Source organism: Diadema antillarum, unplaced genomic scaffold, assembly GCF_040938485.1.
Source record: "Diadema antillarum isolate AM-2024a unplaced genomic scaffold, OU_Dant_1.0 seq00001125_RagTag, whole genome shotgun sequence".
Taxonomy (NCBI): domain Eukaryota; kingdom Metazoa; phylum Echinodermata; class Echinoidea; order Diadematoida; family Diadematidae; genus Diadema; species Diadema antillarum.
In genome coordinates, this window is record NW_027271939.1 from 410001 (window position 1) to 427768 (window position 17768).

General features: G+C 41.0%; 1 protein-coding gene across 1 annotated transcript in view; it reads left to right on the top strand.

Moving 5' to 3' along the window:
- The window catches only part of LOC139743964 (uncharacterized), a 97745-nt gene extending 86612 nt beyond the window's left edge, over positions 1 to 11133 (top strand). Inside the window, exons 3-7 of the mRNA XM_071654429.1 lie at positions 236 to 901; positions 1379 to 1491; positions 4979 to 5162; positions 5373 to 5468; positions 10968 to 11133. Of these exons, the coding sequence (XP_071510530.1) occupies positions 236 to 901; positions 1379 to 1491; positions 4979 to 5162; positions 5373 to 5468; positions 10968 to 11113 (1205 nt within the window). The 3' untranslated portion in view covers positions 11114 to 11133. The remainder of the gene's footprint in view (positions 1 to 235; positions 902 to 1378; positions 1492 to 4978; positions 5163 to 5372; positions 5469 to 10967) is intronic.
- The last annotated feature ends 6635 nt before the right edge of the window (positions 11134 to 17768 follow it).

The following is a 17768-nucleotide window of genomic DNA, read 5'->3' on the forward strand; positions in this document are numbered from 1 at the left end:
GCTTCTTAAAAAACATGTTTGAGTGCCAAACTTGTCCGTGGAAAATCCATGTATCAGTTTGGTGTACATAATATTCATGTTGTCATATTCATTATTTGTATCCGTTTTGAATCGGGGTGAAGGGTTAAAGGTCGTGTTCTTTAACTACTATGTACATTATAGCAACCACATCGCCATGTTTACATGATCTCATTCTTTATTCTTTTATTGTTTATTCACTTATTTTCCTTGACAGAGAAACTGCACGCTGACCTGTCATCGACGGCAAACGGACAGGTTGTTCCACCGCCACCACCTGTCGTCAGCAGTGGTTCGACGACCACTTCACCTGACAACGATCGAGAGGACGACGACGATGACCCGGCGGTCGAGCCGGCCGTTGCTCCTCAGGTGGAAACGTCGCAGTCGAAGCGTCAGAAGAAGCGTGATCGAAATCGAGAAGGAAAGCGAGACCGAGACAAGACGAGACAAGCTGACGAGAGCAGTGACCATGCAATGAAAGGGCGGAGGGAGAGAAAGAGGGATAAAGGCGATAAAAAGCGACATCACAAGAAACATGGCCACGAAACAGTGAGGGAGACGACCACGGACATGATGGAAATCACACCCGACTTCATAGCTGCACAACCAGAGACGTCGACTACGGCAGAATCGATGCAGGGCGACCCAATCGTCGAACCCGACGTCGTTGTCGAGGCCGAACCTGAGCCGTCGTCGACGTCAAAGCGGGAGAAGAAACAGCACCGCAAGAACCGTGAAGGAAAGCGACTTCGAGAACGGGAACAGGAAAACAGCATGCGGGTCGACGACGAGGCTCACAGGTCTCGGAAGAAACAGCAGAAAAACAAGGACAAAAATGCAAAGAAGAAGGGACACCGGAAGCATAACTCTGTGGAATCAAGTAAGATGATTAGGGTAACAGTGAACATATGCCTCCAGCCCAATTCCATCCAACGAATTCAATTGCAGTTAAACAATTAACTATATATATATATATATATATATATATATATATATATATATATATATATATCATATAAACTATATGCCTGATAATTTTTGTATAAAGCCCCTCTTTGTAACTTTTGCCAATGTAACAATTAATTGTTCATGCATTATCTTAGAGATCTCCAAACAAGAAAAAAAATTGAAACGTTTTAATGTCCTAAACTGAATGGCCACTGTAACTTGAAGTCCGGATGACGTTTCGGTTTAAATATTAGTGTTTTGGAAGAGAGAGTGTTTATTCAGATTGACTGAAGATAAAGTGAAGCGATTTTGCTTCGAAGTCTACCGCAACATGCCCTCGAATTCTTGTTTGTGTCATCGATGATTGGTCATATCTCTATTTTTTGTTTCAATTTACGTTCTCATGCAGCTGACGGAACCGACATTGAGGTAAATCCAACGCCATCTCCTGTGGCCGACGGCATCAATCTGACACCATCGGGACCGTCCCCGCTGCAAACAACCCAGCGACAGCCGCCACAGGTGGGCTCACACGGAGCATCCTTTTCCATTGTAACACGAAAACAAAGCGGATTCTGATTTAAATTTGTCACTCCTGAACATCATGGGGCTTATTTACGAAACGAAACGTCTACCTTCGCTGACTGATCTGCAAAGTGATTTTCAAATGCAGAAAAAAACTTTCGAGTGTACGCTTGTTTTTTTTTTTCCTTACGCTGTCAGTGTCACGATAATCACCGATAAAGAAATAGGCCTATCAGCAGGCACCGTGACATTTGTTCCTGCGACAATTGCTCCCATGAAATATCTGCATCATCTTGCAAACATACACTCTAAAAAGACCCGAGTTAGAACTGACCCGGAACTGGGTCCGTTGGGGTCATACACCGTTCCGGGTCAGAAATGACTTGGAATTTGGCATCTGACCCGATTCATGACACTGAATGGGTCATATCTGACCACATTCCTTGTCATTTCTGACCCGGAACGGTGTTTGACCCCAACGGACCCAGTTCCGGGTCAGTTCTGACTTGGATGTTTTAAGAGTGTAGATTCTACCCCACAAACCTAACCCTAACACTAATCCTACTCTTTACATCACATTGAACCTACAACCCTTTCACAACCCTAACCCAACCCTAGGTCCGTGGAGGAAATGCTTGGCTCCAGTCCAGCTCCAGTCCTTGGACTGGAGCAATTGTCGCAGGGGCAAAATGTCGTGTCACCACGCAGCTTGCTAATAAATCGTCCCGAAACGATTTATTCTAACACTTCTGTCCGATATAGCAAAAAATTAGTCCTGGTATGGTGTTTTCTGTCTCCTCACGGATTTTGGCCGCATTTGATAATGATTTTTGACAGCCCTTCAGTTTTCAAATTTGAGACAGTGTTAAGATAAGAGGGGGAAATAGGTTTAGGCTCTCCCTCACCACTATGCCGCATAATACGTTTTGTTTTGTGATACTGCAATGCATTTTTTTTGGGGGGGGGGGTGTTGGGCAGGTTTCATTATGCTTTTGCAGTCGTTTCTATGTATGACTGTAATAATTGCATTTATCAAGGCATATGTATTATCTGAACTATGCTCCATATAATCATTGGGCGCTTTCAGAGATTGTGATTTTCTTTTTATGTTGCCGCTCTAGCAAACTGCTAAAAAAGCTCTTTAAAAAAGATGAAACTGATCTAAATTACATTCGTCAAGGCATGCTATTACTAGATTTCAAACGCTTCCACACCATTTTCATCAGAGCTCGGCTGGTGCACCGATATGTCAGTTTGTGAATATTCGAGACGAATTGCAAATATTTCTCGACAAAGAGCAAATATTTGCGTTTGTCGTCAGCGAAGAGTCCGCAATATTGACAGCGACTGTTCTGAATATTTATTCATCTCGTCATGAATACTGGAGCAAATGTAACTTGCCGTCCTGCGTGGACGTATAATGTGCTTCTGGTTACGAATATGGGTTTTGACGACCGTTGTGATTCCACGCTACGCGTCGTGAATATTTATGACTTACAATTTCGCAAGTTGTAATTCTGTTTTGGTAATATGCGCTTCTTTCGTTATGGGATTTAACTACAGCTGACACTTCGCAGTGCATTTGGATTTCCTTGATTTGGTTTGACACGAGTTGCTCCTGGATTCTAGTAGAGAAGCCCCGAAATCCAACAGGGTGATTTACCGATACATTCAAATTTATGGATAATATCCTCGGATGGGGGGGGGGGGGGGGGGGGGGGGGGGGAACCTCCTCAGAAGTAATCCATAGCACCTGTTCATACTCAATAACCCAATACATTTCGAAAGTTGAAATTCAGTTTGCATGCGTCAGTTGTCGAACATGCCTCGGGAAAAGCTTTGTGGTTGTCAAGAAAAAAGAATGTTACAAAGTAAAGCTTACAAAAATGTAACAGGGTGTATGTTTTTATACAAAGGAGTTTAAACCGCTCGATTCAATCTTGACTTCTGCTTTTTACATGAATGGGTTCTCAGGTTCTCATACTTAGTAATTATCACAAATCCAGGAATGATTCGATAATGACATGGATTTACAGATTCTTAATCGTGCCATTTTTTTTTCTGTGCACACCAATAATATTGTCTGCTGTTAACAAACAAATGAAAAACTCGTTATTAGCCGGGTTCACACGTACAAATTAGCGGGATGACGATCGCGATGCTCATCCCGAGTTTTTTGGCGAGCGTCCACACGTACCAAATTAGCGGGATGGCGATCGCGATCTGTATCCCGCTAATTTGGCGAGCGTCCACACGTACCGAATTATCCCGCTAATTGCCGATAGAGACAACAACAAAGCCTGCAAACTGGGTCACACAGCGCCCTTCTCTATCACTGCTTGCGCGCACTTACCTTTGTCTATTGTATTTTACGCGTCAGTGGTGTGGTTCGCGCGCTGTTGTTGTTGTGCTCCAAAGAGGTGAAAGACCTCTTCGCAGAGGCCTCGCTGTTGTGATGTGCGCATTGCATGATGGGATGTAAAAACTCGAGATTGTAATCCCGACCGTTCACACGTACCAGCGCGCGGCCAATTATCCCGCTAATTGACGAACCAGCGCAAGATTTCTTGGGATTAGCATCGCGATGCTTATCCCGCTAATTTTCGGGTTTTTTCTGTCCACACGTGCAAAAAACTCGGGATGACGATCGCGATGCAAATCTCGAGATTTGTATCCCGCTAATTGGTGTACGTGTGAACCCGGCTATTGTCTTTTGGAATGTCATCGATTGTAAAGTCAGCTGAAATAGACTCAACAATTTTTATAGGTAAAATGCATGTCACCGCGTATCACAACCAGGTGCATGAGCTCACAATAGAATGCCGAAGTGATGATGTCATAGTCTTTTGTTATAGCTTGTGTTGGAAACAGGTGTGAGCATGGTTAGCAGCAATAGTGTTCACAGATATTCGGGCCAGGTGAAGTTGATTGGGGCCAGTTTCCATGGCAATGAATGGCTATGACATCATATACTCGATACTCCTAATACCAATTACATTGTTACAACTTTTCTTGCCACAGACAGAATCATGTAGTGTAAATGTAAGCAGAGAGGTGGAAGATTTCGGATATAGCAATGACTGTTGATGCGTTACCAGTAGTTTATGACTAATTGAAGTCAACACGACATTGGACTTCATGAGACTGTTTAAAGGACAAGATCACTATATAGAACGTATTTGTTTTACCTTTCGCTGTGCCGCAGGTCATCCTGAATATTCCCATCCCAAAGACAACAACAACAATTTTCGTTTATGCTGTGTATGTGATGTCATGAGCAGAGTCAGTTTCATTTAGCAGAAATCTGAAGACAGCCATTATCTATTTCTCCTTTAGGTAAATTTGAACTTATACAGTTGTATATAGCCATGATAGATACAGTATATAAAATCATATATATTGTGTGTTACTTCAGAATGATCCAGCGCGTGACATACTCTGTCCCCTCCCCATTCTCTCTCTCTCTTTCTGTCTCATTGGCCAGGCGGAGCCCGAACCCAACCAATCAGAGAAGAGACGAAAGAAGCACAAACAGACAGAGAAAGCACGCGAGATGTCGAGGACGGATAAAAAGATACAACGCCTGGAGAGGAAGTTAAGCAGGATGGGCTACAAACAAAAGAACGCCACCAAGATATCGTGTACAGATCACGAAGAATGTGCCAAAGGTACAGTGTGGAGATCATGACCAACAAAGATAAATGATTTGATTGATATATGATGAATACAAATAAGAATACTTATCTGTGAATGATAATATGTATTATATAATACAACGGAGGAAAAAAAAAATCAGATCAATTCGTTTGCGAAGAATCAAAGGAAACATTGACATTCACAACCTTATGTCTCTATTTTGTCTCCATGCATTCAACTAGGTCAGTGTTGTTTACTGAGGAGGAGTAAGAAGGTGTGTCACGTGGTCGACAAACCGGATGGACATCACTGCGTCCATGACTGCATGTGTAGCCAAGGTAACGGTGACGTAGACCGAGTGTTGAGGCTGTGACATGAACAGCGCACGATTTACGTAAAGTATAGGCACCACCATTTTCCTTTGAAAAACGTCCTTTTGATCATGATGTTTTGACAAACGACATATCCAGCATAAAAGAAACATGTGTACAATACGTCACTCTAATATTTCAACAACAACAAAAAAAAAAACAACAACAACAACACACACACACACTTGTATGTTCTTGGGATTTGACTCCATGTAATTGTTGTGACGATTAGGACTCGTTGAAAAACGAAATGATATTTGAACCATAAAGCATTGTCTGGAATGCTTGGATTCTGACCGCATTAAATATAAATCGCATGGGAATCAACGAAGCGGCTATACACTAACCTAACGGACTCGTCTCAATTCAAAATTGATGGGCTCTAACCCATGAAATATAATGCTTGACATTCACAGAATATCATGAAATAATATATTTTACAAAACTCAATTCAGGGGAATACAAAGATAAATATTCGGTTTCTACAGTTATACACCATATCCATTTAAACGATGACAATATTACATGTTTTCCACGTCTAGATAACTTGTGAGTGTTCGAGTTGACATGGGCGTCACCAGGGGGGGTGCGTTGGGTGCGAACGCACCCCCCTTCAGATCCTTAAAAAAAATAAAAAAATAAAATAAATCAGTCTGCGAGCGACTATAACGCCGGACGCTAAGTAATTATTCTTTTCCATTTTTTTTTATTTTGCACAAGGGACACACACACACACACACACACACACACACACACACACACAAATCGTCGGCAAAAACAATTCGCACCCCTGGTTTCTGGCAGCACTGATTGCTGTATCTACTAGTATTCTACAGTGTTTACTATTTATCGACCGTACTGTACATCCGTACGATACGGAGCACTTATACACGTTTGCATGTACGTGTGCTACTTCGTAGGGTCTATGTACGTTACTTCTGACCAATCCATATTGCCAGCCCAAGAGCGAGCCTTACAGCCTCATTAAAAGAAAAGAAAAAAAAATGGAGGGGCAAGCATATTTTAGTTTTGCCCCCCCCCCCATAATTAGTAATTCCCGAAATGAGAAGATTTTCTTGCTTTTGAAAGAAAAGAAAAATAATGCCCCCATAAAAATATTGGAAGGCAATCGCACCATTTGCCCCACCCCACATAGGCCTAATCATAATTCCCGTGATGAAAAGATTTTCTTGCTTTTTTGTTAGAATTCAAGATATCTGTCCAATTATTTCACCCAAAAGCAGTGGCGTAACTCGGAGGGGGGGGGGGGTGCGCCCCCTCCCAATCCGCTGGTAAAAAAAAAAAAAGATTTACCGAAATAGTAGCCGGGTTCACACGTACACCAATTAGCTGGATACAAATCTCGAGATTTGCATCGCGATCGTCATCCCGAGTTTTTTGTACGTGTGAACCCGGCTAGTAGTTCAAGTGTTAGTAGACTGCTTTTGAATTAAAGGGTGATCCAGAAATAAGATATTTTTCTATGATTTCTTTTAACCATAATTAAATAGGTATATAGTGTGAAACATTGTTCAAAAGCCCGGACCCGACAAAAGATTGTGATTCCTGGTTGGCATTCTGCATATAAGCAGGATGTGCGCAATCTACTCAGTACATCCGAACGAAGAGTCGCTACAATGTGCGCAATGTGATGTAGAATGTACACCTTTGTACTATCCGCTTCGTTATATCAAAGCTAGAACATTGATTTTGCGGTGTTGCTTTACATATTAGTCTATATAAAAATGTCTTGCATTGCCGAGAAAAAAGACTTGACCTGGGCTAATTCCTAACTTTTCCACAAACAAACACGCACAATTAGTTTAGGGGATGCTCGAAAGTGCAGATTTTGGACATCCTTTCCCCGCTTGGTCACTTCGACGCCACCTCGCTGGTCATACCTCCCCCAGTCCAATATAAACCCACACCTTGACTACAGTGGCGGATCCAGGGGGAGGGGCGCAACGGGCGTCCCCCCCCCCCTTTAATTTCCAAAGTGAAAAAAAATTAAATAGCTGCAAACGGCAGTTTTTGGACAGTAAAATGTCAAAATTTTCAAGCTCGCTCTCTCCTCTCGCTCGCATGTAGTCGTAATACCATTCTCCTGAAGTTGCTGCCAGTAATTGCCGGCAGTTGCGCATGGTGCGCCCCCTTAATTTCCAAAGCGAAAAAATATAGCTACAAACGGCAGTTCGCTCGCATTTAATCTTTATGTCATTCTTCTGATGTTGCTGCCAGTAATTGCCTGCAGTTGCGCCCGGTGCGCGCCCCCTTAATTTCCAAAGCGAAAAAAATATGGCTAAGAACGGCAGTTTTTGGACTGTAAAATGTAAGATTTTCAAGCTCGCTCTCTTCGCTCGCTCGCATTTAATTGTTATGTAATTCACCTGATGTTGGTGCCAGTAATTGCCAGCAGTTCCGCCCGGTGACCCTCCCCCCTTAATTTCCAAAGCGAAAAAATATGGCTAAGAACGGCAGTTTTTTGACTGTAAAATGAAAAAATTTCAAACTCGCTCGTTCCTCTCGCTCGAATGTAATCATTATGCTCTCCTGATATTGCTGCCAGTATTTACCAGCAGTTGCGCCCGATGCACCCCGTTAAATTCTAAAGCGAAGAAATACAGCTACAAACGGCAGTTTGTTTGTTTTTTACTGTAAAATGTCAAAATTTTCAAGCTCGCTCGCTCGCTCGCTCGCATTTAATTGTTACGCAATTTTCCTGATGTTGCTGCCAGTAATTGCCGGCAGTTGCGCCCGGTGCGCCCCACCCCCCTTAATTTCCTAGGCTAAAAAAGTACAGCTACAAACGGCAGTTTTTGAACTGTAAAATGTCAAAATTTTCAAGCTCGCTCGCTTCGCTCGCTCGCATTTAATCGTCATGCCATTCTCCTGATGTTGCTGCCGGGTAATTACCAGCAATTGCGCCAGGTGCGCCCCCTTATTTTTCAAAGCGAAAAGGATATAGCTACAAACGGCAGTTTTGGACTGTAAAATGTTAAAATTTTCAAGCTCGCTCGCTCGCTCGCTCGCTCGCATTTAATTGTTATGCAATTCTCCTGATGTTGCTGCCAGTAATTACTGGCAGTTGCGCCCGTTGCGCCCCACCCCTTCTTTATTTCCAAAGCGAAAAAATATGGCTCCAAATGGCAGTTTTTGCACTGTAAAATGTCAAAATTTTCAAGCTCGCTCGTTCCGCTGGCTCGAACGTAATCATTATGCTCTCCTGATATTGCTGCCAGTATTTACCAGCAGTTGCGCCCGATGCGCCCCTTAAATTCTAAAGCGAAGAAATATAGCTACAAACGGCAGTTTCTTTGTTTTTTACTGTAAAATGTCAAAATTTTCAAGCTCGCTCGCTCGCTCGCTCGCTCGCATTTAATTGTTACGCAATTCTCCTGATGTTGCTGCCAGCAATTGCCGGCTGTTGCGCCCGGTGCGCCCCCCCCCCCCCGCCCTCCTTTATTTCCAAAGCGAAAAAGTATGGCTCCAAATGGCAGTTTTTGGACTGCAAAATGTCAAAATTTTCAAGCTCGCTCTCTTCGCTCGCTCGCATTTAATTGCTATGCCATTCACCTGATGTTGCTGCTAGTAATTGCCAGCAGTTGCGCCCCCCCTCAATTTCCAAAGTAAATAAATATGGCTACAAACGGCTGTTTTTGGACTGCAAAATGTCAAATTTTTCAAGCTCGCTCGCTCGCATTGAATTGTTATACAATTCTCTTGATCTTGCTACCAGTAATTACCGGCAGTTGCGCCCGTTGCACAACCCACCCCTCCTTTATTTCCAAAGCGAAAAAATATGGCTCCAAATGGCAGTTTTGGGACTGTAAAATGTCAAAATTTTCAAGCTCGCTCGCTCGCTCCTCTCGCTCGCATGTAGTCGTTATGCCATTCTCCTGATATCGCTGCCAGTAATTTGTCGTTTCACACCGCATTCCATAATCCATTTAAAGGGGTACAATCCCCTCCGGCACTTCCACACCCTCCCCCCACCCTTGCTCGCTCCCTCGCATACTACCACCCCCCCCCCCCCCCAAGATGAAATCCTAGCTACGCCGGTGCCCTTTCCCCGCTTGGTTTCCCTAAAAAAAAAACAGTAAAAGTCTAGGGATTGAGAGCTTCCTATATTCCAAATGTCTGTCCAAAAAATCTCGTAAACATTTAGTGTCAAAACGCACCCCCCTTGAAAAAAAGCTGGTGACGCCCCTGGTTGATGACATTATATTGGTTCATCTCCTCTCGACTGGTAGTACGAAAGCATTATCATGTGTCCAATTTGGCCTCAATTCTGTTGAGTTAACTTCACGTGGTCTGTAGAAACATAAAACAACAGCGACAAAACTGACAGCAACCTAGCAAATACAACTTGCCATATAAGCAATCATTGCTTGTCGTAGCAAAAGAGCTTGGCAAATAAGGAGCCCAGAACCAAAATGGACCGTCGCTTTCACCATACTATCCTGGGAGAGTGAGTCGAGTTCTTTAGCAGATGTTTTCCATCGCAGAATAGACCCCGTCCAATTATTTCCGTAATATTTTGCATGACGTCTCCTCAACAGATATTTTTTCTTCGACGTTTTCACACCACAAAATAACATTGTGGATATATCAATACACAATATCAGACTCGGGGTCTCAGGCCGTAGTGCACTATTAACATATAAATTCTTACCACTTCCTGGACTGGAATATGTCTCTATCTTAAAGGGATTGTACAAGTTTTGGTTGAGACCTAATTTCAGGTTTCTAACATTTTTTGGTGAGATAATGAGAAACCTCTTATGGAATATGAAAGAGCATGTAAGTCTATGAGGAATTCAACGTTTATTTGATGAAAATTGGTTTTGAAATGGCTGAGATATCCAAAACAGAGCGATTCTTAATAAAGTGTGGGACCCACCTTTTATTACGATCGCTTTGTTTACTTTGTTTTTGGATGTTTCAGTCATTCCAAACCCGATTTTCATCAAATAAACTTTGACTTCCTGTTAAAATGGTATGCTCTGTACTATATCATAAGTGTTTTCTTGGTATCTCGCAAAAAGTTAAAAGCCCAATTCTCATCTCCACCAATACTGTACTATCCCTTTAAACATCCTGCATATCATAATGTAATTCTTCCATACACCGAACTGAAATTGTTCATCATCTTATTCCATCGCCAGTATAGGCCCTCTATCTGAAATAAGCCACACAAATGACCTTTCATGGTAAATTACAAAATGTATTATACATGACTTGTGCTATGTAACTATAAGCCCATGGCTTTTTAATCAAGAGGTTTGCATTTATTGTTGAAGGTTATAATTCGTATATGCACTCACAATGACAGTAGCCTGAAGCAGCCAATAAGACGAGAGAAAAATCTTCATTGTTGCTATAGTGACTTCAATTGCAAAGATATTCATTCAATCTCTTCAAATTTTCGTCTTCTTCCTATCACCCAATTCGTCCCATTGACGTCAGGTCTGACATGTGTGAGTAAGAACAAGAGCCAGAGGTCACTCAGCAAGGGTCATTGTCGGCGAGCGGACATCTTTGATCACGGTACCGAGGACGTCACCGGAGCAGCGGCGACGGACGCAGCCGTAAATAACGAAGTCCCCGAGTAAGAACCCCAGCCTTCCTGCCATCCACGTTATGAAGAGACTGTCGACGCGCGCATTTATACGTGCTTGCCATGGGCTTCTCACATACTTTACATGGGTAAACATTTCATGCACGCGTGATGAGGGCTGTCCATGTATAGATAAATCCGACTTCAGAGAACTGTAACTTATGGCGGCCATAACTTGGGGCCGCCAAAGAAGAACAAGAGTACTTTCAATGGGTTATTCAATGATTCAGGTGTGTTGCTATGTCAGTGCATAAATCATCTTGTGTTAGGCATACTTGAAGAACCCCCCCCCCCTCCCAGTTAGAAATTACCATTAAAAACAGTACCCAACCGAATTGGTCTATAGTGCGTAGACATGGATGCTAATATGCGAATCCATCATAAATTTCGTTTCTGGTCTTCGTGAATAAGATGGATTTGTAGGCTCCTACACAAGTTTGTTTTCACAAATAGCAAATACAAATGTCCTCGCCGACGGTTAGATTTTGACACGACCAAGAGAAACCCCCGGGATGATATGAATGTAAATTGGCTTAACATTCCATATTATCTTGTCACGACTCCTAGGACTTGGGATACGATTTGTCATACATTTCAGCTTGTCTCCTCAGCGGTTGTATACGATTTGTCCGGAGTGTTCGGAAAACATAATAGTTTATCTGCATCTTGCATGGACAGCCCTTGACACAATTTCTGTCAGACATCTAGGCCTAACAGATTGGATCTAATAAAAAAAAAAGTTACTGCATTGAGTGATGTCAGCCCTGCCCATAATATTTCCTCTATCCACGACTTCATTTCTGTACATAATTATCGTCAATTCATCTTTCATCTTCCCACTTGTATTAAGCAAGGCAAAACCAAAATGAAATTTTGACGCGGTTAAACTTGATTTCAATCCAAGTGCTACTGTAATCATTACTCATTTTCGACGCTATCGTAACCACGTCGCTATTTTTCATCGATATAATTGGGGGAAAGTAGAGGGATAGAGTCGATTTGAACATTCCAAAATATTCACCAGTTTCTCGTCGCCAGCGTGTTCGAAAATGATATTTTTATGTGCACACTTTGCAACCGTGAATGAATATGATTACACACACATGCACAATACACGCACGCGCAAATGCATTCATTCTTCAATCGTTGTTTAATATCGTCAGTGTTTTTTTATTCATCCTTTGTATTTATAGAAATTATAAAGTCGGCATGACTACACACCTTTGTTTATTCGTCTACAACTGTCTCTTCCGGAAAAAATACGCATAACAAAGACGCATCAATACTTATTGATATTGCGAACTAAAACCTTTTTATTTCTTTTGCTATGACGTAAGTGGGTTTGCGGACCGCTTGTATGTCGCAACAAATGCAAATTTTATTCTCACATTACCATGTATTATGGAAGGGTAACTTGTTGTAGGAAACGTAGGCCTATAGATATTTTGATAGCTACTTTTCCCTCAGTGTTTCTTCCTGCATATTTTTCTCCGTATGTATGGATAGCCTTGCAGGTTTTATTTTCGCCAACTCTATCGATTCAATATCTAAACCTTTATAAAACTCGTAGCTACTGAAGCGATTATAAAGGCCACGACCTTGTGGATTGTAACAACTGATACAAAAAAAAAAATAATAATTTACAATTGTTGGTTTACCAGTATCAGTTTTACAGCCTGTGAGGTCATAGAGCCCTTTAAATTTCTGATTGCTGAACTTATTTTGTCATGTTTATGTATACTAGTGATCAGCCCTGGATACTATTAGAATGATTATCAATTTACATACAGTCGACACGATGGAGACTTTCGGATCGTCACGTCAGACCACATGGACTGAGATATATTATGAAGCGCCATGTCAGAATCCTTGCGCATGCGTCATGCTATTCTTCCCCGTGCAACACTGTTGGCAGTCTCCACCCCCCCCCCCATGAACATTCTTTATTCACGAGTGGACATTTGGCCAATAGACAACATGCACGAGGCGTTTGACATGACGTCATAAAGTATTTCAGCATGTGTGTTTGACTTGACAAACCAAAAGCCCCAACTGTCGACATCAGTTTGTAAGTTTGTTGTGTATAAGGAGCAATATTATGATTATACATGGTGCAGTGTTTTGAACACGAGAAAAAAAAGAAGGAAAATATGATATCAGTTTTGTAGTTTCCCTTACCCATTATCCACATTCGAGATTTGCATAATATATCTTTAGAAAGCCTACTTATTTACTTAAAAGAAGGATCAGTTGCTGTAGATAAACTAGGGGAGCATCAACCTATGCGTTGTTATAGGAAGTAATTTTTATCATAATTTGTCTTGAATGTACAGCATTTTAAATGTAGCATTTTAAAGATTCAGTATCAGTAAATTAACAACAATTGTTAAATATCGCTTCGATCTGCCTGAAGCTTTGTTTGCCAGTCAGTTACAGTACGAAATGCGTTAGCAGCACAAGATGTGAATTTCTGTTTTTCCTATAGTTTCTTCTTTCTAGTTGTAGAATGTTAAGTCTTTGATTCATTTTGTAGACTAACTGTATATTTTGTAACATACTGATTAGGAAAAAAATCATAAGTTTGTGTTCATTGTGTGTTCAGTTTTAGTCTCTTGTCTCTTATACTAATATATTTATAAACTTTCATGAGGGTCTTTACGTTGTTATTTTGAAAGTGATTACTTTGAAATGAACGTTAATTGGTGAAATATCTTTAACTTGAGCCGAGCGTGAAGTGAAGTTAGTCTATCATGTACAGTCGACAAGTGAAAGTGTAAAGTGTCGTTGAAACTATCACAGTTATTGACTTTTGTGACTACATAATGGTATAAATTTCTACACAATCTAATGGAGTCAATGTTTTTAATGCATAAACTACCAGCATGGGCAGAAAAGAAATCGAGAGACTTACGTTCGATGTTGAAGATAAAGGTTTGGAGTGACAATTGAAAGGCAACTCCACACGGCTTTCGAGTCAACTTTAATGCATTTTAAAGTTATACATGAAACGGAGTAGTAGATGTATCACCAAAATAGAACCTAGAGTAAGAGAGTTATGGAATTCTAATTGTTTAAATGTCTTCATGGAAAACAAAACAGAATTTTGTGTCAAGCGGACAATTCTTTCATGAAGGCAAGCACAAGCATTCACATATTGTTTTTTTTAATCGAAATGGAAAACCTTACATGTTTCACATCAATTTTTCTTGTTTTGCACAAAATTTACAGATTGATATCCTTGCTGAATTATCGATGCAAAATGGTGTTTTTTTTAAAATACTTTCTGTAGAAAACAATATGAGGTATAGCAGGTTGATGACGTCATCACCTCATCATTTTTTTTTCACACGCGGTTTGCGGCCACTATTACTTTTTATCCCAAACATAGGATATTTCAAATTTCAATAACTTTATCATTTCATGTTCTATTTTTTGCTGGAACCTCTATCATTCTCTTGATCAGATTTTACTCTACTTCCGTAAGGTCAGCTTGACTGTGAACATGGTGTTCAATGATGTGAAATCATTTAGGATTCCGATAAGATTTCGGGCACCGCTTTCAAAAGATCAGAGGTGCCAAGGCCTGATGGGTCCATGCAGTGTATAACACCTGTACGCTATTGTTGCCATCGTTGTTTGGAAAGTGCTAAATCCGGCGGGTGATTTCCGGAGGTATATAGAGCTCGGCAAGTTGTGCAAAATGATGCAGAATCTTAGAAATCCGCACACGCCCATGTCTGTTCAATCCATTCATAACACGATATCAAAGACGAGAAAAGCGTGCGCTTTTGTCTCTTTGGAATTGAATCACTTTTATCAAAAGCGAAATGGGTTACACAAGTTTGAATAGACGAAAAATGTTTTTTTTTTTTCGTAAAGAAAAACCATACAATTCTGATCTTCCTATACCAGTGTATACGGTTAGCTCAAAATGACTGTCTTACTGGCGGTGAATACGTCGTCAATTGATTCGTATCAAATTACAAATTATTGTGAGAAAGCAAATTATTGTCAGAAAGTAATTAAGTCTTTCGAGTCTTTATTCTTTACACTGCACAGAAGAAAGTTAGAATATTACACAACCTAAAAGATGAAGTAAGCTGATTCTTTACAATGAATAAAGTCTTCTGTCTTTGTGCGCAGTAATACACATGAGGTGTTTATTGTAAGGTGAAATCATATCGTTCGCAAATTCAACGAAGTCCACGTTGCTTTGTGTAAGGGTTTTCTCGTGGAAGAATTGTGACGTATGGCTATCGCTCTCAAAAGACCAGATGGTAATTTTCATATGTGTCACGATACAGAATTCTGAGAAATTACCAAGCTTTCGTCTTGTGACAATGAAAATCACAAATGAATGTAAAGTCATGTTGTGTAAACTTTGCACCCAATGTTTTGTATTTGCGTGTATATGACTTTCATATTAACATTCATGTTTAACCTACACACAAACCTTGTACTGCGTTATTTGTCACGCAAAAAAAGTACATTTCTCCTTTATAGAATACCAAAGTGTGATGTCATAGCCATTTCATTGCCATGGAAACTAGTTCTAAACAACCCCACCTGACCCGAGTGTTTATGCTCGCACCTGGTTCCAACCCAAGCTATTCCAAATGACTGTGACATCATGGTCCTACTACACATGAGGCGTTTTCACATCAGCCCGATGTTTCGAAATAGCGCGCTATTTTCTGACTTGGGAAATAGGAAAATATCTCGAGCTTGGATTTTTATCGGGCTGATGTGAAAACGCCTCATAGGCGTTCATCGCTCGTTAATTCATGCACCTGTTTCTGTCAAAAGTGGCACAAAAGTATTCTAAAAATGGCTTTCCTGCTTTGATCGTATCATCACCGCCGACAGCCAGTCTGGCTGAAAACAAGACGACGCTTTGAAAAATCTAAAAAGTACATGCGCATGAGAAGATAATAATTCTCTTAAATCAAGAAAAATGCATGTGTAGTTGTAGTGTACATTGGGATATTATCGCTCAAATAATTTTGCGAAATGCGCGTAATTTACTAGAGAAAACAATCATTTTGGCAGGTTGATTGTGATTTGTAATCTAATGTTTCCAATTTTTCGCACGTTGTTACAGAGTAAACACGGACAGTAACCGTAGATAACATACATTATGTCCAATCATTAAGCCATGTCATATATGCTTGCCCACAAGTGTTCACTTCAGTAGTTTTCAATTTTGTGACAGGAAAACTGTCATGTTTTCGGGTTTGCTGCTCCCTTTCACTGGTGTTTATTCGAAGGCAGTTGAGTCTGAAAAGACACCTCAGCAAAATAAGACCGCAATGAGGGAAATGGTTCTTTTGTCAGTGATGATGCACGATTGCACAATTTTATTGTCATTATCCAAGCACCTGAACGTATTCATGAAGATGTGCATAATCATGTGGCGGCAGTGATGATGGGATCAAAGAAAGACCTTCGTTACTAGTCCATGTGTGTACATGTAGTAGGTCCATGGTGACATTATCACTTCGGTACTCTACAAAGTTTAATGAGTAATGCTGTGAGATGAGAGTGTTCGAGAGGGTGTCTACGCACATGCTTAGCGGTATGCATGTTTGTATAATGAGAATGTGTGTATGCTAAGAACTGTTTTTTTTCTCTAATTTTTTCCCTCATCTATAAAATCAAAACAGTTTTCTGCATTTTTTTTTAATTATTGTCATACTCTAAACTAGAATTACAAATTTCATTTAAAAAATATCAAAGTATTTGCATACAATATTCCTTCAGACTACATGCTGTAACTCTACTAAGTCCCAATGTCGTATGTAAAGCGAGTCTAGCCAGCTGCTGACAGACAATGGGCGCCATGTTGTTGCCCAGCTACTTCTTCCCTGGAAGACCGGTTCCTGGGCAGGCTGACCAGAAATTGGTTGAAACAAAACCTCAGTCTTTTTGAGCTGGTTAAGAGAGCAAACTTTGGTGCTGCTCTTGTGAAATTGTCGAAGAGTGTTTGGCTTCTTCCTGAGAATTAGTTACGAGTGCACAGTCGTCTGCGTAAAGCAGTTCTTGGATGGCCCCCTCTGAAACCTTCGTCTTTGTCTTCAGACGAGCAAGATCGAAGAGCTGATCTGTGCGAAGTGCTACTCCGTCTCTGTAGTCCTGGAGAGCTTCTTGCAGCGTTACAGCAAAGAAAGGAATGTGCAATGGTCAATATGACACAGTCCTGTCTGACCCCAAAAGTTTTTTGATATAGGGAGTGGGTCAGAGCGCTCGCCATCCATTGGCAGACTCTACCAACCGTGCCATCATGCAGCTGTCTGACAATGATGATAAGCTATCTGGGCATCCAAATTTTTCAAGGATCTTCCATACGCTGCGTCAGTTAAAAGCATGGAATACCTTTTAATAGTCAGATCAACAAGTATAGCATATATTGAGGTATTTGCTGTTCCTTACATTTCTCTTGGATTTGACGGGCAGTAAACAGCATGTCGGTGGTACTCCTTTGACAACGAAAGCCACATTGTGACTCTGGGAGTTCATTTTCACATATTACGTCGTCAATAAGCATGGTCAGGAGAATCTTTGTCAATACTTTTCCAGCACAGTACTCACTCTCAGGTCCATTCCCTTTGTACAGCTTGATGATATTAGCATCTTTCAGTTGATGAGGAGGA